Source organism: Corvus moneduloides, chromosome 1 (assembly GCF_009650955.1).
Source record: "Corvus moneduloides isolate bCorMon1 chromosome 1, bCorMon1.pri, whole genome shotgun sequence".
Lineage (NCBI taxonomy): Eukaryota > Metazoa > Chordata > Aves > Passeriformes > Corvidae > Corvus > Corvus moneduloides.
In genome coordinates this window covers 73749235-73769031 of record NC_045476.1, presented here as the reverse complement: position 1 = coordinate 73769031, position 19797 = coordinate 73749235, and the positions used below count along the sequence as shown (strand labels likewise).

General features: G+C 39.0%; 1 protein-coding gene across 2 annotated transcripts; it reads right to left on the bottom strand.

Annotated features, from left to right (window-relative positions):
- Positions 1–876: 876 nt before the first annotated feature.
- Positions 877–18176, bottom strand: EEF1E1 (eukaryotic translation elongation factor 1 epsilon 1). 2 transcript variants are annotated; one of them, XM_032115873.1, is made up of 4 exons: positions 18030–18176; positions 15769–15969; positions 8473–8568; positions 877–1523 (listed from the first exon to the last, which is right to left on the bottom strand). In XM_032115873.1, the coding sequence occupies exons 1-4, from the start codon at positions 18159–18161 to the stop codon at positions 1383–1385; spliced, it is 570 nt and encodes a 189-aa protein (XP_031971764.1). In that variant the 5' UTR covers positions 18162–18176; the 3' UTR covers positions 877–1382. The 2 variants fall into 2 exon arrangements, with proteins under 2 accessions (XP_031971764.1, XP_031971771.1); XM_032115880.1 differs by having other exon boundaries at positions 18005–18173.
- Between the last annotated feature and the right edge of the window lie 1621 nt (positions 18177–19797).

Below are 19797 nucleotides of genomic sequence, written 5' to 3'. Positions count from 1 at the left end.
AGAAGTGGATAATTAAGCACTCAGGAAACAGTGAGAAGTTTCTGAAATTTTTTCCCTATAAGTAATTTCATGTGCCTGTAAACCCTCAGTGAAAGAATTAAAAATAGAATTATGTTTATCTACAGAAAACATCTACTAGAGCCTGGAATTGTCCAGGTTATGGTTACCCCTGCAATTTTCTTCTGTCCATTTATGTGTCAGGATATATTTTAACTACCTCATTATCTACTTACTTTTTCTTCTAAGGACTTTTAACATTCAAAATGTTCAAACATCTACCCAAGATATCTTTTTTATATTTACTAGGTGAGAGGCTCCTGAGTAGCACATAAAACAAGAATGTATGAGTGAAGTTGTCTGTTAAACATTGCTGTATAAACCAACAGAGAAGTTCATTTATCAATTAAAATATCAAAGTATTTTTGTATTTCTTCCATGTCTTAAAAGAAATGTTATCTGAATCGTGCAGAAGGTAATTAACCAATTCAAGTTAGCACTTTTATATTTGTTACAGATAAAAATCAGAGGACTACATTCTACAGTAAAATGACCCATCCAACTGTGTGACTCAACAACAGTGTGGTTGGTTTTAAAGTCTACTTTAAACATTGCTAGTGAACTTGACAGAGCAGCAAATTATCTTAAGAGTTGAGGGTTTTGGTTGGTTTTGTTGGGGGGCTAGAAAAAGTGCATTTGCACTCGTGTAAAAAATGAAGTGAGGCACATGCAAAATCTTTAAGAACACGAACTTTGCTACCCAGTTTGAAAGAAAATGCTTCTAGATTCAAAACAGTACACCACAATATGAAGCAGGAAGTAAATTAACCATTTAAAATCTTCTTTACTGAAGAAAAACTAGAAAGTTTCACAGCCAAATTAAGACTACAGTTTTAAAATAATTTATTCAGTCACATAAATACTTTGTAACATTTGCATGTTCCCTTTTTCACATCCTTGGCACACAATATAGCTCTTAACTTGTACAAAACTAGTGTAAACATCCATGGAAAACAAAATGAAAGCTGGTTGACATACATAAAAACTCAATAAATAGCAAAAGGAGTGAATAATTGATGGCAAAGATAACGTAATTTCACTTGAATGTTTAATTAAAGGAACTTTAAATTTTTAAAAAAATAGTGAATTAAAACTGCATTTCCATCTTTCTACCATTTTTGCATTTAATCAGATACACAATAACAGTTCTTTAGTTCAAATTCTTGAATGAACAACAGCAACTCAATACAGCTGTATTATTTGAGGCATTGACAGTTTTGGTTCACATACAGGTGGTCACAAAACAGTATTTGCATGTTAGTGGCTTTGGACAGTACAACTTCTAAACTCCCACACCTCGTTCCAACACGACATTAAGATTTGCCTTAATGAGCATTAGTGTATAATCTGTTCTTGATAAAGACGACATTGGACAGATGCTGTCGGACACCTGGGTAATGCTGAATGTGGTTGAACCAACGAGACACATTAAGGTATTTCTCCTTTTCTTGCACTGTGAGGTCCACCTGCATGGGGAATAAATACAAGGCACCAGTAACACCAGGCACTGCACCATTAGAGTCATAACATGTGGTAAGGTGAAATAAAAGTGGATAGTTTTACAAATCATTTAAACTCGGGTATGTTGTTACAGTCCAGCAACATTCTATCCTAACTTCACATAGTAAAACTCAAGCCCATAATATGTATATGGACTTTTAATTTACTCAAATGAACAGACCTGGAGGTGGAATATACATTTGCATTATAGAGAGGGTGGAAAAGCTTGCAAGAATTAAATGCATCTCTCTATTCATGGGCTCAGCATACAGCACTGGGGGGTGCAGGGAAGAGTTCTACAACATGCACAACCCTTTCATGTTAATTTAGTAGACAGTCTTGTCTCACAGGCAAAGTGACTACTTCATGTTTCAAGGTGTACTGTAAGTACAGGAGTAAGCTTTTTCCAGGCAATTTGAGACTGGATAGGATAACTGGAAGTTGTTTTGTATGACTATTGAATAAAATGGAATAGTTACTAAGAATCAGTGTAACTTAACTATTCAGATCTGCTAGCTCACATTATTAAGATAGCAATGTCATGATTCAAATTACAACAGTAAAACAAACTGGAAACCTGTCCATACTTCATAAAAATATTTAAAGTGCTGTCACACAAAACAGCTTCAAGATCAATCAGGAGGAAGTCTCTAACTATCTTTTCAACATCTCCTTGTCACAGGAATTGCAGCTAAGATTAATGCAGAGCTTCAAGCCTATCTTTAATCAGAGGACTGGCTTAGGTAGAGCTAACTACAGTTATAGATCCAAATTCTACCTTTAAAAGTCTTTCAAATTTAGATCAGCAACATCCTCAAACCTTTACTACAAAATCTGTTATTACTTTGGAGTCTTTCAAGCCAGCTGTAGAACTAGTCCCACCTTTTATCACTTGTATTACTATTCTTGACTAGCAATTCTATGTCTTCTTAGTTCTCTGTAATCAATTTGGCCTATCAGTTTAGACCATGATGTCTTTTCTCACATTAGCATACTACAGCTGAATTACAAATGGAGTAGACCTCAAAACAGACTATGAAACCTGGATCAGAAACCAAATGTGATCCTCATATCAAACTACCCTATCCTATCTCACCAATACCGAAACCAATCAGTGCAGGATTCACCTCACCTCGTTTTCAGTTAGCCAAGTTAACCACCAAGCTTAACTTAAATCTTTACAACACCTGCAGTCAATGAAGAAGGACACAGGACAGTTTTAACAGACCAAATCACTATCTAGACATGCCTGATACACGTTTAGATTTCTAAAGCTAATCAAGGTTAATCTCCTCCACAGCTAAACAGATGGCAAATTCCTTATGCTTTGTTCCACAAACACTAGATTTTATGGATGCTGCAGGTTCCCTGAAAATTTCATCTTGGGAACAAGATAGCTGGAAATAAATCTGTTTCAACAGAAAACTTTGGATGAGTTTGTAACAGGAAGAGTTACACATATTCAGGTTTGTGAGTAAAAAGCTGCTCTTTAAACCCAAGTCAAATTTCACCTTGTGACACACCACCCTTTTGAATTCAAGAGCTGCCTATTAGATTTGCTGCTTCTCCTTGCTGTTCTCTCACACAGCTCAGCATTTGGCTTAGAACTGGGAAGCTTTAAACATGTAGCAGCAAAAAAGAATGTAAGGATATATACTAGAAGATGAACCAGTGGAAAAATACTGAGGAAGAAGAATTTCAAGGAGTTGTAGAAAGGAATTCTAAACCAATGGAACATAGCATTAAAGCTCAATTAACGGGAAGTTAAGAGCATAGTAACTGTGGCAGCAGCCAAAAAGAAGGGATCTTGCAGCTGCTCCTAAACCCAAGTGGCTGCCCTTCCTAGGGAACATACCTGCCAGAATACAAGCACAGCACTACAGATGTATTTCTGTAACAACTTCTGCCGTTTTGTACTGTTATGAACCCCAGTTCAGGCAGTATGAGAAAATCTGCTTTTCTTGCTGCTGGCGTGGAAATGTAAACACTGTTCCTAGAGTTGGATAGTCTGATAGAAATGCACAGAAAAACCATAAAAACCAGCCATATATTTTTGCTGATCTAGAAATATAAGAGAGTTATTGGCAATTAACCAAGTGAATAGCACTAACCAGAACAGCACTAACAAAGGGGAAAAAAAAAATCTACATTTTTTTTAAAGGCATTACAAATGAAAAATGGAAGCTATTGTAATATAACACTTTCACAAATTGCCTGAGTTTCTGCAAGTGCAGTATATTCAGGACCAAAAAGATGCAGTACCATTTAGAGAGAGATGCTTTTGATCACCTGCAGTGTGTTATAATTAATGGTAGTTGGATGCTGATGCTTGATATGAAGCTGTAGAACCATTTACAAAGTAACACAGTTCGTGAAAAGAACAATGTGTGTACTCCAAGGCAATCTAAAACTACTGGAAGCGAAGAAAGGTATTTAAGTAAGAGCAAATACTAAAATACCAAAACTTTAAGTTCCTTGAGTTTACAATGACCTTTTTCAAAGTCTTTAATGGGTAAGCACCTGGTTAGGGAAAGGCTGAGCGAAACTTTATATTCTGCAGCAGATACAGTATTTCCTTCCCATAATCTTTTACTGATAATTCTCAATCTTCACATTTCTCCAATGTAAATCAAAAATAAAAGTCTGGAAAACTAGTCCTCTTTCATTCTGTTAGCGTAGTGAAAAAACATCCGAAGGGCAAAACAGACAGCTATGCTAATAATAAAACCCCTTTTTGTACTCTAGGCACAACAAGCAAGATATTTTTACTTATTTACATAATGTACTCTATCAGTGAAATATATTAAAAAGCACTTTGTGGCATGCTCTACTTTTTACTCGGAACATAACTCTTAGGTTAATTGTTTAGAGATCACTTCCATGGCATTTTTTACAACATTTTGTTAGATGGGTATTTTCTGTTCTTCCTCATTAAATTAGGTAATTCCCCCAAGTTAAGAAAGGCTGCTGTTCTGCTGTTAAAATAATTATTTGCTATTAAAGCAATTATTTTAATAGCAAAGAAGCAGACACTTAATTTGACAGGCTTTTTTTTTTTTTTTTTTCCATGAAAAAAAAGTCTTTTTCTTCCACCGTAAAGCTCACTGAGGGAACCAAGGTAGTTATCATACAACGCAACTCTAAGAGTTTCTGAAAGGGCTAAAAATACACAAGCTTTAATTATATTTTCTTTCTGTAGCATTGGGGATGCAGGCATAAAGTCCCATTCCCATACCCTGCATGTCATGGAAAATCTAAAAATACCTGCCTACATATGAAGCTCTTCAGCATCAAGTAAAGGATAGGAGACTATCTGACTTTTTAAGTTTAGCCTTTAGATATGGGAGAAAAAGCCCTACAGCTGGATGGTGTATTTCATGACATACATGTACTTTCACATAGTTTTGTCTGAGTTTCTGCTGTTAAAGGAATAAGCTTAAAATTACAACTTTTCTGTAAGTTAAAACTGGTTTTCTTGGATTTTAGTTCAAGAACTATTTTTAGCATCATCGCTTAGAAAAGCCTGTTACCTCAGTACTAAAATAAGCAACATATCAGTGAATATTAACAAAAATTCATGGCCATCTGTTTATTACAGGAAATGTTCCTCATGGAAAAAGTAACTCCAAAATAAACTACTATTGTAGTCTCAGTTCAATATTAGTAGTTCTGACTCAAGGATAACAGCTTAGTTTGTTTTGTACTTGATCATATTCAGTTTGATCCCAAAATTTTGACTGAGGCGTCTCCTATTTGCAGATATAAACTTCACCCATAAGTAATTTTCCAAACCTTATTAAAGAAATTTTCAAGTCAGACATATAGACTTGAGACCACTTCCTTGGTTCTGACATTTTTGAAGTATAAAAGCAGATCAATCTTCATATTGATTATTTCTCTAGAAACAGAACTGGACTTGTGCTGGTCAAAAATATTTAAGAATGAAGACATCTGGAAACTTTTTTAAAAAAATAATTTAAAATAAAAAACAAATATGAAAACAAGTTCATTACCACAGGGGGAATTTAATGCTTACTGATTGCCAAGCTAACCTCAACCAATGCTTCTAAATTCATGCTTTCTCTGCAGTCTATGCTTTAACCTAGTAGAACTTCATTGTTCATATTTATCCACATATGTATTTCTGGAATTGAAGTGTCTATAAGACAACAACATTAATATTACATACACAGAGACATCAAGTATATATGACAATGTAGATCATATTGATTGAAAAGGCAGTATCAACCATTACACCTTTTGGGTGTTTGTGACCTATATTATGATGCAGAACAACGCGTACTATTCAGTTCCTGCCTTATTACTATGCATGTGTATTTCTAATTAAAAGACTCAAAATAGATTCTGTCTGCAAAAAGCCTGAAACGTTACCTGTGAATCTGATTCTCACTGACTGAAAGAATAATTCTTTTCCCACAATATGGATTTTTAAACACATTGCACTATTGTGTTTAGTAAGATAACTAGAAGGGACAGGGAGAACAAAAGGCAGGCACACAACTCCAGAATTAAGAGTTGCTGCTGTTCAGTAGACAAACTGATTAGTCAGTTCAAATGGATGAGCCTGAACAATGAAGAATCAGACTCCAGAACCCCTCCTGGATAATGGGAAGGGCAACATGTAGATAGGAGGAGGGAATGAATACAAAGATGGATGATCTATACTCAGAAACACCAAGGTGAAGAACTGATTGGTTGATCTTAAAAACTCTTGCAATGAAATGTGCATCAGAAGGGCTTCAAAGTTTCACTACTTGGCTATTCAGGATGATCATGGTATGTCAGTAATATTTACAGTATCCTATCACTAATGTCTGTGTTAGCATGTAGTTTTTAGTCTATACCCTTAAAGGTATTATCAATAATGTTTTTGGATCCATTTTCTAGACAACTTGATGGACAGCAAGATCTGTGGGTTTGCCCTATGCCCCATGTCTCCCATCTCTACCTCCTTTCTTAAAGCATTATAAGAAACATGCATTGTTATTTTGCACAAGGCTTAGCTGAAGCAGTGGTGGATAGGACAAACTGCTTCTCTGAACAACATCACATGAGGAGATACAGCAGCTTTCCCTGCCTTCCCCATAAAGCTTAGGGCAGAGCACCAGCTCTGGACATACTCTCTTCCAATCACAAGGAAAGTAAAAATAATTAAAAAAAAATATTAAAAAACCCCCAGAAAACCACGAGATCCTGCCTCTGTCTGTTAATTCTGAAACCTTCAAAATACATGTAATTCCTGGTTAGTAGCTTCTAGATTTTCATATTTATTTAGAATAGTCACTCCATTGCTTGCCCTTTATACCCTTCTGATTCAGAAAATTACCTTCCATGAAATCAAACATTTCAGAAACAGATGCTGTACTATAAACTTGTCCCAAGTAGTGTCTGGATGGTTGCAGGCACCCAGGAGCACCAAGTCATTTGTTTTTACCATCTGTTCTATTTCCCAAAGCAATAACTTGTATCTTTTCTTCTTGATTAGGTGGTCTACTCTAGAGCAAACTCAAAATTTAAAATATGCTTGGATTTTCCCCTAAGTTTTTTTTTAAAAGTCTCATTTGAACTTGTACTCTCTTACAGAATATTCAATCGTATTTTCAGAAAGTATAGTTTTTTTAATGTCTGCATATTATATGTGAAAGGTAGCCCATTCTGACACTGTAGTCAACACATCTATCCTACTACTTAAGATATTTTACAAGGCAAATATGATTTAACAGAATTAATTCTATGTGACTTACTCTAGCGTGTTTTCAAAAACCTTCTGAAATGAAGCTTCCCTTCCCTCTCCTCTCCTTGACACTCATTTGAACTTTTGCTCTTGGACAGTCAAGATAGATAAGTTCTCTTTCATTTCTGGTAGTATTTCACTACTTGGTTCCCCCTCCCCTCTGCTTTCATTTTGAAATGTACTATTCTTCCACACTTCTCCCAGAGCTCTGCTTTTCATTGTATTAAAGCAACCATTCATGAAGTTGACTGAATTCAATTCTCAGACACACATGCATTTGTCAGAGGCATCTTCTTCTAATTATCCTCACCCCCTCCCCCCCAGTTTTCTAATGCAAAACTGACTGATTTCATCCTCTCCCAAGAATTCAGTAGACCTTTTTGTATAAGTCCTTTGGTTTCTTCCCACTCCAGAGAATGACAATGGCTCATTTACAAACACATTGCAGCCACCAAAATGCAAAGAGCTTCTACTGTTTTATCTTTAAATTAACACTTGGGGTTCAGAACTGAAGGTGCACCAATTTTTAAGCACTTCATAGTAGCCTGAGCTAACTACAAAACATCTCAACATCTTCCCCACTCAGCACAAACTTATTTTTGGGGTGGTTTTTTTTCCCCTTTTCCTCCTGAGCACCAGCTCCCCATGTTATTTTCATATTATGTACCTTATCAAGTCTTATCACTCACATCTTGAAACACAAATGACAATTCATTATGGCTCAAACTTTTTTACATGTAGTCATCCTTCAGGAGCTTTATTTACATGCATTTGTATTTCTCTAATACTAATGAAGTTAGTACTTTCAGTTCTGACACATCCTTCCAGCTTCATTTATCTATTTCCCCGTGTAGTTCTGTGAGCAGTCACGTTTCAGACTCAAACAGGCAAGAATCCTCAATCCTAGAAACACAGGGATAGGTATCATCCTTGCTACATTTCACAGAGGAAACTGAAGCATTTGGACACTACAGGTCTTCTGACAGATCCAGAGCTACATATTAAAGAATGAAAAACTTAAAAACAAGTTTTGTTTTCCTCTGTTTCGTCCCCTGTCATTGATAAGTTCAGTAGGTCAACTTCTACAACAATAAAATGCCCTTTAGATAAATAACAATTATAATACTTGTACATATAAAAATGATGCAAGTAATGCTTACCATGATATGATGCAATCCATAGTACATCAAAATGTCTGCTAAGGTAAAAATGCTTCCTGCAAGGTAGACTTTATCTTCAAGGTGCATGTTAAGATCCTAAAAAGGAAGAAGTCATTACACTGCTGTAGTATTGACCTTGTGAAACAATATATAAAGGCAGTTGTTAAAAATAATAGAAACTTCCTCTGGAGACCATGCATACAAAATAAACACCAGTTTTAAATTATCCCAACTCAGCAAACAAGACAAGAAAAGAAGAAAAAATTCTAGAAAGTAAGTGACAAGATAATAAAATATCATTCTTTGACAGTGAGAATTAGGTAAAATTTAAATGCTGGTCTCTGAAAGTAGTGCTTTATATCTAGTGAATTTTTTGTAAATGGAAATGCAATTTATTTTAGGCTGACTCCACAGAAATACTTTCTGGTCTGTCTTTTCTTCACTTCAAATTACTGAAATTCCAAAATTAAAGAGTTGTGTATTTATCAGGCATGCAAATTCAAGTATTTAACATTTGATTAGTCGAAAATGCAGTCCCTATGATAAAAGGACAGCACACAGTTCTTCCAGCAGCAGCTATGCCTGTCCTCCAGGACTCTGTGCAGCTGATCAGCAAGGTTCTGGAGCTCCAAACGTGTAAGAATCAAGGAAGCACACAGGCATAGTGGGGTGGGAGACAAGGTGTTTCAAGCTTAATGCTTGAAACCCATCAGCTGCTATCGCTTGAAACCTGCTTTTATTAATGTTGAAATCACTGCTAACAATTCTTTGTGACTGATATTGTCAATTCAGCTGCTGTCCAAGCCTCTAAGAGAGCATTTCAGCATTTTAAGATAATCTCTCAACTGCTCCAGATCAGAGGCTATGACGGTGGATAGTAGGAGGCTTCTATTTAGGTTCAGTAAATATTTCAAATGTGTATTAACAGAAAGACCCCTTTTCATGGCTTTTTGTATGCAACCATTCTCTGCCAGAAAACAAGAGGCTGACAGGCTCAGTGTTGCTCAAGTTTATCAGTTCTGAGGACACAGGCATCATGCATTAGCTCTACCTTTTTACCTGTCCTTCCTTTTCTCCAAATCTTACCTACTTGTCATCCAATTTATGCACCTTTCTGCCCCCTACTTTCCTCTAAAGAAATGTAATAACAAATGAAATTACCTACTTTAACCCCGACTCCAGCACAAGCCAATAGTATTTACAATATTCTTTTCAGACATGTACAAAAAAACCCAGTTTCCCAGCTTTTCCTTGGTTTTGGAAACTTTCCTTATCTGAAGGGAAAAAAAAGGAGCACACAACATCTGCTTAAGCCACTCCCTCCCCCTGCCCTAGAAACAGAGGTAAGCAGCTTAAACGTAACTAACATTTCTAAAAATTTTATTTTTTCAGTCTCAGTTACAGAATATTCCATTTTCAGACAACCTCTAACTGAAAAAAAAGTCTCAGGCAAGGACAAGGGGGTTAATAATTAGTGAACAACTGAAAAATTATATTTGGCCTAAAGCATTTGGCACTTTTTTGTGGTTACATAATTTTACTGATACAGAGATATCCTATAGTACATACATTGAAAATAAACCAAGACCAAACCACAAAACTAAAATGTTGAGATTTTAAGACATCTAACCTTGCATTTGCTTTTGACAAGTTCGACTCCATTAAGCCACCTTACTATTCTTTGATAACCTCTTCATGACAGGACTCCTGCACTTCTGTAATATTTAAACCTCCCCATGTCTGTTTTGATTTCTTTTATTAGAGTAAATCAGGGAAAAATATTAACCCCTGCATAGTTAAAATTCTGTAAGGTCAACTGCCCCTGGCTATGTAGCTTCTTTTCTTTAGACTGGTTTACTGCTTTGTTCATGTTAGTTAGCGCTCGAATTACTTCAAACATGTAACTACAGCTCTATGGAATTTCCTACACGAACACAAAGGCAAATAAAATGGTAAGAAGAAAAAACTTGCAGGAAGAAAAAAACTCCAAACCTAGAGATTTGGTTACTAGGAAAAAAGCCCCATAAACTTGCCTGTTTTGAAACAAATTCTCTGACCAGCATTTTTCATTTCAATTAACCAGAAATTCCACATGCATTATAATAAAAACTAACACCACTGAAATTATATCTTCTCCCCCTCCTCCCCCACTCTTCTTAGCTTAGGCTATGGATTCAGGATTTTGTAAAGTAAAAAGCTCATTATCTCTGAAGGTACCATCACCACAGTTATTTCCCTGCTCAAAATTTTGGATTTCTGCATCAAAGAAATTACAGCATGCTAATTCTGAGTTTTATATTGCACGTGTACACTCAAAATAGTCATCAATAAAAAAATCCTAAAATTTTAAAGGCAAGGTAAGCCATTACAGCGTGAACAAGTCTTTATTCTGGCTCATCAAATTTTATGAAGTCACTTAACTGAGCAAATTAAATTTGACAAAAATGGTTTAGTCTTGTATAAATTAGCATTAGTTTACAATTCTGGTTTTGAACATGTACTTTTCTCCCCTAAAATACAGGCAGATATTCTAATTTCATTCTGCAAGTCATGCTAATTCAGAAACACCAAAGTATTTTTTTTTCCATGTGCATTAGGCACATTTAGTTAATCTTGCCTCATGGGTTATGCTTCCCATGGATGATTATATAACTGGCTAATAGCCAAATGTGCCAGAATTCCTGAAAGTCAAGTTTGCTTAAGTGATCACAGTATTAAAGTGAAATAAGTGTTCCTGTCCTGGAGAGATTAATGAAAATATGAACACAAAACTGTATAGAATTTCTATTACATGCAGGAAATTCAGGTCTGCTGGCTGACATTTGAATCATTTGCCTTTCATGTACTGAATGCCACTACTCAGATGAATTACATATATACAAACCCAGAATTAAAAGACTAAGATAGTCCTGGAAGTTGCTTGAAACTATATAAACTTACTGTTGCAATCCCTCGGGAAACTCTTTCTCAAATTTCAGACAGGTACTTAAGGCATAGCTGCATTACAATGCATTAACATACACTGAACAACTGCAGCAATTCAAACACCATTTTTGGGTATGAGCAACAGAAAGAAGAACTGTTCCATTATTTATGGACTAACTGATGGATTTCCATTTGCTTGTTCTAGGGGAAAAAAAAAATCCAATTTACAGCCCATATCTAGCAACAGCTCAACACATCCCATTCACAGCCCCCAGTATTGCTTACTGCCTGTTAAATATGCAATCCAATGGCCTGTAATCCATTTAACCTGCTCAAGCCGCTGAATCCCCGCCAGTCACCACAAGTTGTGACAGTGGCTCGGAAAAGGAACAGTTGCTTCTTATGACAACTCAGGACCTAATCACACTCTGATTTTGTTCTGGATATTCTGCCCACAACACCCTGCTGGTGTGTGTGCTTCCCTTACACACACAAGCACATCCTGCCCTTTCAGTCAGCAAGATTCTCGAGGTCATTTATGCCCTAAATGCTTTTATATCTCTCGCTCCATGCAAAGACAAAGCTGAGCACGCCCAAATGCTTCAGGAAAGCCCCTGACAATGCAGAACCCAAGAAAGGGTTTCTGCAGCCATATCCAAGAAAAGCAGAATTACACTTTTGGTACATAGACATATTTTTAATTCTCATGTAAGACTCTTCTCTCTAACTGGCAAACTATAGCTAAACCTGGTCTGAAAGAATATTATATACAACATACTGAGTTTCCTGTAAAAGACAGAAGAAAAATAATCAACAAATGTTGCTGCAATAATCAAAATTCGATCTTTAAACCTGTAAGTCTGCAAAAATATCCTGGTGCTAACAGAAGAGGTAAAGAAGTGAACACTGAAAATTGAAATTTGAAAAATGTTTGCTGGACAGGCTTGCCAAAGCAGGGAAGCATCCCATTCAGAATGCCCAAAAAACAGTGTACAGAACTATGGATTAATGGCATGAACAGAGCATGGATTTACCTACTTCTGTACCTGTGTAAACAGTAATTTTTCAAGCAAGCACATTAAATAAAAATTACAGCTCTTATTCAGACTTCTAAATGGATTTCATGATTAGAGCCAGGCAGCATAGGAAACTGGGATAAAGCTAACTGAAATAATGGAATATTGTTTTGTATGAGACACTGAAAGTAGTACACAAAGATTCTTAGTTGTAATTATCCTTCAGAGACCAGAGGTTTCCATAGTTATGTGGATGCTTTTTTGTGAATTTAACAAGCTACCAGTTATTTGCAGAAATTTCTGAAGATGGGATGTGAGGTGGAAAGAACCCTCAGGTTTAAAATACCTAAAATTGATAAAGCAGAGACATTAAAATCTCCTGAACAGAATTCACTAACATCTAAGTAGACATTTGATGGCACAAAGGTTCTCAGTTCCTTCCCTGACGAGCAAAAAAAACACTAGTTATCCTACATGACAACTCAGAAATTTTCTGATTTTTTTTTTCCTATGCAGCTTAATTTACCACTAACTGAAAGTCAAAGAAACAAAAGACTATACTCTTTTATCCTGTGGAAAAGAAAGTTAATATCATGCACTGGATATTATACTATCACTGCTACTGACATTCATTTTTCCTACATATCTGCTGAGGAACAGATATGGAGCAAAAGTACTGGCAGCAAAAGTACTGCTCCCATTAATTTTGCCTAGTACAGAAGCACAAATCAAAATTAGACAAAACTCAACAAGCCCTTTTATTGGCCCATTCTGAACAGTGTGGCATTTGCTCTGAAAGAATATAAAAACCCTTGTTGAGATGGTCTGTTCCACCATTATTTTCCTGCCAAGTAACAGCTTTAGGCAACATGTTAGTAAGAACAATTTAACAACCTATTTTCATAAAGCAAACAGAAAATCCTTCCTGTTCAAATTCACAAACATGAAACCACTTATTTACCGACATTTTGTAGAACCACATCAGTTAAGGGTTAAATCAAGGCAGCCTAAAGTTTATAGCAGAAGTGACTGAACTGTTTTTGGCGCAGCTTATTATAAATTGTGGCTCTAGGCTGCAACTGTCCCAAGACTGCCATTGTGTATTCCAGACACATTGTAAAACTACAGCCTCAGACTTCCCTCCCTATTTTAGTTTTTCTTTTTTTTCACCCATACTCCCTTTTGGCACAGTACACTTTAATGGTAGGCTGCCTCTTTTCTGATTAATCATGGTGGCAAGAGAACAAATTACAAAAAAAAAGCCCTTAATTGCTATGCTATGCAATTATTAGTGCTGAAACAATTCCACAGCAGCCTTGTGTTAAAATAAATTCTGGTTATTCAACACTTGCTAAAAAAAAATTCCACAGCAAAACTTAAATGGTAATATTAGACTGCACTTAAAGACAGAGATTCTCTCTCAACTAACATTGTTTCTCAGTAAGGAAATTTTACTTTGCCTGGAAACACTGGATTTATCTACATATTTGCATTTCAGCACATTATTTTTTCTACACAGCCAGTGCCACTAAGGCCAAAGCTGAAAAGAGATCCCAGCTTCAGCAGGAAACTGCCATATCTCTGCATCTGGTTTTAATGCTGCAATGCAGTTCTGCAAATACTCACACGTATGTGCTGACAATGAAGGTATCATCACTAAAACCATCCTAAGCAGGTGAATTTTGTGATAATAAGACAGAAAACTTGCTTTTGGTTTTTATATGATAGAAAGGCAAGAAAGATAAATGGAAGTTAGTTATTTGTTCTCATACGGTCTTCTCACAGTTTGGGAGAACAAAAAGCATCACAAGTTTCAAGTTTGTTTAAAGAATGACTGAAACTGTGTGACATTTGTCATAAAAGTTTAGACAACAGGGACCTCCAAAGGCCACCTCATCATACCACAGCTAAACCTGAAGTTAAACCCTGTTTAGTCAGTGCCTCCTTCAATCAAGTTCTAAAAATCCTAAAGTGTAGACAGTTTTCATGCAGTATCTGTAGAGTAACCACGACTGTGGAAGCTTTTGATAGCATTTGCACACAGAAAGTAAGAGCAGAGATGTTACAAAAAGAGAAGCAATGTAAACCAACTTATGATTAACCAGTGGAAGATATTCCCCAGATACAATGAAACCAAGATAACTCTGATTATTTGGGGTTCAAGTGAGAGAAATGGTTCTTCAGGATTTTCACTGGGTTGGTAAGGCAGGCATGATCACCCTCAGGATTAAGAGGGCTGTCAGCTCGAAGAGTAACAAAGTTTCACTTTGTATCATTTTAAGATGCAAAATTTTCCTTGATTTTAAGTAACAGCATGCTAATGCTCCTTCAGTTTATCTTTGGTTTCTGCACACCTTGCAAGAGCCAGAAGTATTATGTTCTGCCAGCTTTAAGTAAAGTCAACCTTGCAGCTCAAAAAGTTATTTCTAAACTCAGTCTCACTGGCAGCACTGAGCAATGTAACTCTCCATCTAAAACATTCTTTCAAAATTAGAAAAAAAGAAACATGTAAAAAATTGATTGAATTTCACTGCTCTTTTATACACACTTTATAAACAGTGCTTAATAGTGTAAAGCAAATTTTCTCTTCAAGTTGTTCGCACAAGACTGCAAAAATACTAATTACCACTTGCAAGGAGTAAGAAGGAAAACAGAGTAAGCTTTGCTATCTGCTCCTTGTCATCTGGCTGCTCAAACAACGGGGTGACCTTCAAGATTCTCTTTCCTGCTTCCACCTGTTTAAGAGGAAGTAAGCTCCAGCCTACAAGAAAAGTTTAATAATAGCAGACCAAGGACTCCACACAAAGTAGCTCAATGTGAAGGACAGTTCTGTAGAGGTTGCTTTATGATTTCACTTTTCACACACAATTTTGTCCAGTACCTCCTTTTAGCATCAATACAAATTACCACAGCATCAACTATGGCCTGTATCCCATAATTGCCAAATAGTAAGACTAGCTCTTAAAATGATCAGAAAAGTGTTATCCTGCAACACCAACTTGCTTATAACCAAGGGTTTATGAAGATAGTAAGAAACTGGCACCTCACACAGGCAGCTGAACAGTCTCTAACTCTAACTTCATAATTTACAGCCTTACAGCCACTGAGCACTGCAAAAGCTCTGCTTCATAAATTTTACAGTTATTGCTGTTTTCCTGTTTCAGGTTGTTGAGGTATTTTTGTCAATAAAAGTGAAAAGCAGCAAGAGGAATAAAAGCCAGTACTTAGTGATACTGTCAAGCCTTCAGCATTTGTTCAGTTTTATTAATTGGATGCTCATACACGCATTAGCATCGTAATCTTCAAGGTCTAGTCACTCTAAAATTCAGTAGCAAGGTAATTAGGCACTTCTTACCTTCAGAACTGTTCTAATATCTTCCTTACTGGAGCCTCCATTTACTCGAGTCACTCTGTATTCCAGCCACTGCTGCACCACAGCTTTCTCCTCGGCAGTGCTTCCCAGCAGCTGCTCTTTCCTAGCCTGCCTGACCAGGTGGGCAGCAATGGTCATCAGCCCCGTCAGCCCAGGGCCATTGTTGGTTTGGAGAACAGGAACCTAAAAGTGGAAACAAAAGTGTAAGACTAAACAAACAATTAAAGAAAGCAGTCTCTACATGAATGGCTATTGTTTTTTTACATTCCCTCAAAAGGACCTTTGAAGCAATGTATTAGAATTTAGAAGCATTCATGGCAAAGGTAGTGCCATCATAACCAAGTCTGTATTCACTTTTTGCTCTTTGGGGTGTTTTCTTTTCAGTTCTTACAGAAAAACATGAACAAACCAAGACACCTTTAGCTCCAATTAAGCAAATTCTGCCAATATTAGTCAGAAATAACATTGCTTGTTCTAACACTGGCAGAAATCTTATTAACTGACTTCTAACTGGTTTTCAAATTCAGGACTCTGACTTAAGACCATGAAGTCAGTACCATGCAACTTGTCTCTGAGCAAGCAGGCTGCAGTAACCACACCTCTTGAAAAGCTTTTTCCTACCTACTGCTCCATTCCCAAATGCCCTGACAGCAGTCAGGAGCTCACTGGTACCAGGAGGACAACACAACACAACACATCTCCAGCTTTAACCATGTCTTTGTGAGTGACAGCACAGGTTCAACTGTGGGAAAGGAAACTGAACCACCATCTCAAGAAATTAAGTGAGTGAACTGAAACTCACTGCAACAGGCTGAGGCCCATTCTGTCATTTATGACATAAAATGAAGGAAGCTGATTAAATGCAACACTCTTTCTTTTAAAGTATCTGACCACACAGAGGAGTCTGTCTATGTTCACACTTATTTAATATAAGGTGCAAGTTGAAAGCATAATACTATTTTCATAGTTATACCAAGAGTCTTTGACTACTATTAAGCTTTTTCCACTGAGCATGCTGCTAGAAAAAGTTGCAGACAGATCTAGTTACTTGAATTTTTCAGCCTTATGCTTTACAGTGATAGTGCTAAAATTCCAGTTGGGCTGTAATAATTAAGTAATTAAGGCAGCTTTCACAACTGAAGAATACATATAGATATTCAGGACTCTAATCATAAAGTCAGTTAAAAAATCCCAAAACATAAGGCAACTGCAGAGCTTCATTTCTCAACCAACCTTCTTCAGGAGTTGTCAGGTTGTCACACAAATTGCTCACAAATTTGTGACACTCCTGGCTCCATATTACATTTTTCATGCCTCAACTGCCTCCTAAACCATGGAACCTAGTGTTTCCATACAAACTTTGAAACATTAAGACATCTAGAGCCATAGAATTGTCAAGGTTCGAAAAGACCTTTAAGATCATCCAGTCCAGCCATCCAGCCAGCACTACCACTGCAACCCCTAAATCACCTCACCCAGCACCACACCCAGACATCTCTTAAACGTCTCCAGAAATGGTGACTCCACCACCTCCCTGGGAAACCAGTTCCAATGCCCGACCAGCACAAGAGGGAAAAACATTTTCTCAAATCTAATCTGAATCTCTCCCCTCCCAGCTTAAGGCCATTTCCCCCGGGCCTCTCACTGCAGGCACAGCAGATGCACCGGCCCCCACCCCACTACAACCTCCTGTCAGGTAGGAGTACTTTAAAAGAATAATATTTAAGTCAACACGCCCTCACTACAAACATGCTCCTATTATTAAAACAGCATCTTTTTTTTTTCCCCCCCCCCCATGTAATTTAACCAAGATAGCACAGACATAACTCGCACAGGCACAGGAAAAGGAGTGGTGAAAGAACAAGTCAAGCCGAGTATGTCAAGCCGAAATCCCTTCCACGACACATGATGATCCTTCCCACAAGCAGAGGAACGGGGTTTCCAGAACCTACAGGCTGGCAGGCAGGAGGCCCTACAACACCCACAACACATGTGGGTTGGTGAAGGAAGGGCTGCAAGGAGCACAGGTGAGACGCTGCTCAAGGAGATGCCAGCTGGTACCTGGGGGGCCGCAGCCACCGTCATATGGGTGTGTGGGGGAAATTGCCAGGGAGGCGGGAAGGGAAGCTGGGAGGGAACCATCGGGGAAAGGAGACCCTCCCGCGCGTGCCGCCGCCGCCACCGCCACCCGCTCCAGGCCCCTCCTCGCTCCCTTCACCTTCCGCTCCCCCTGGACGCCGTACTTGTTCCCGCCCGGCAGCCCCAGCAGCCGCTCCAGCAGCTCCAGCTCCTCCGCGCCCCGTACCGCTGCCGCCATCTTGCACGGCGGGACACGCGAGCCACGGAGGGAGGGCAGCAACAACCGCGCGCCCCATTGGCGGACGGAGCTAAGGCACCGCCGGAGGAAGAGCCACTGCCATTGGCCCGAAGGGGCCGCTCAGCCAATCAGAAGCCAAGGGGGGGTTTTGCGTTCAGCCCTGCGGGGGGAGGGAAGACCAGCGGGGTCACGGAGGGCGCGTGCGCAGTTGCGCTGCACGTCCCCGGCCGCACGGGGCGTGGCCTCGCGGAGGGGGCGGGGCAGCCGTGAGGGGCGGGGGGCGGGGCCGCCCCGTGCCCATCTCCGGCGGGGGCGGTGCCGGGGCGGCGCTGGGGCCGCGCGGCCGAGTCCCCGCCCGTGGGGTTTCACGGAATCAGCTTGGTTGGAAAAGACCTTTGAGATCACCGAGTCCGGTCTATGACCCAACACCACCATGTCAGTGAGACCACGTCCAGTCTGTCCTTAAACACCTCCAGAGATGGGGACTCCACCACCTTCCCGGGCAGCCCATTCCAATGCCTAATCACCTTTTCTGTGGAAAAATTCCTCCTGATGTCCAAGCTGAACATCCCCTGGCGCAGCTTTAGGCCATTTCCTCTTGTTCTATTGCCGGTTGCCTGGGAGAAGAGGCCACCCCCACGTGGCTACACCTCCTTTCAGGCAGCTGTAGAGAGTGAAGTGGTTCCCCCGAGCCTCCTCTTCTCCAGGCTCAACACCCCCAGCTCCCTCAGCCACTCCTCACAGGACTTGTGCTCCAGACCCTTCCCCAGCTTCGCTGCCCTTCTCTGGACAGCCCCAGCTCTGTCCCCGGGGTCTCCCCACTCCCGGCGTCCTGACCGGCCCCGCACTGCTCGGTTCGATGGATGGCTCAGCGCCTCGCAAGGAGGTGCCCTGATGTGCCCTGGGGATGCCCTCAGGTTACCAACACAGACCGGCCCTCCCTTCTCCGGGGGTTCTCAGGAACCATTGCACCGCTTCTATCCATCCAATTGCCCGTCCTGCCTTCCTCCACCTGGCAAATATTGAATTCGTTGTGCAAGGGCAGCTAAATTTAGTAGGGGAGCTGGAGTCTTGTGGAGAGCTACATCACTAGGGGTCTTGTGAAATCAAAGATCAGCCAGAACCAAGCCGCTACCCAAGGGCAGGCAGCAAATGAGGAAGAGGGGGGATAAAAGTAGGGTTAAGAAAATCATCCTAATCCCCACTGTTAATAGTAGTAGCGAAGTTAAGAGATAAACCCCACAAAATCTCAGCTGGCCATGAAATATCCTGATTTAACTGCACATTAGTGTATGCGAGATTTGATGAAGACATGATTCCTTTCCAATGGAATATACTCTGCTGCAGATGTCATACTTGTATGTCTGATCATAAATGTTAGGAATGAAAAAAAATTTAGATTGGCAGGTCTATTTGTGCAGGGTATCAAAACGCAATTCTTGACAGAAGACTACTAAACACCAAACTAACATTTTTTACTAAAAAGAATGAACTAGTCTTGTCCTACTACTGACATTTTCACAATCCAGACTCAAGGCTATCACTGCGTTAGTCATCTCAGATAACATGATCCTGACAAATGTCCTGTTTCTCCAGTGAAACACTTTATCTTGATACAAGGTGACATTTAGACTTGTACCTTCTGTTAAAGTCTGAAAGTGGACACTGAGCCTTCCTCTGGCTGGGGAGCAAAT

Excerpts from the sequence above, each read along its gene's own strand:
- EEF1E1 (XM_032115873.1), bottom strand. The coding sequence starts at position 18,161 with ATGGGGCGCGCGGTTGTTGCTGCCCTCCCTCCGTGGCTCGCGTGTCCC. Across the intron at positions 15,970-18,029 it reads GGGCTGCCGGGCGGGAACAA|GTTCCTGTTCTCCAAACCAA; the intron begins GTACGGCGTCCA and ends TTCCACTTTTAG. Across the intron at positions 1,524-8,472 it reads ATGGATTGCATCATATCATG|GTGGACCTCACAGTGCAAGA; the intron begins GTAAGCATTACT and ends TTCCCCATGCAG.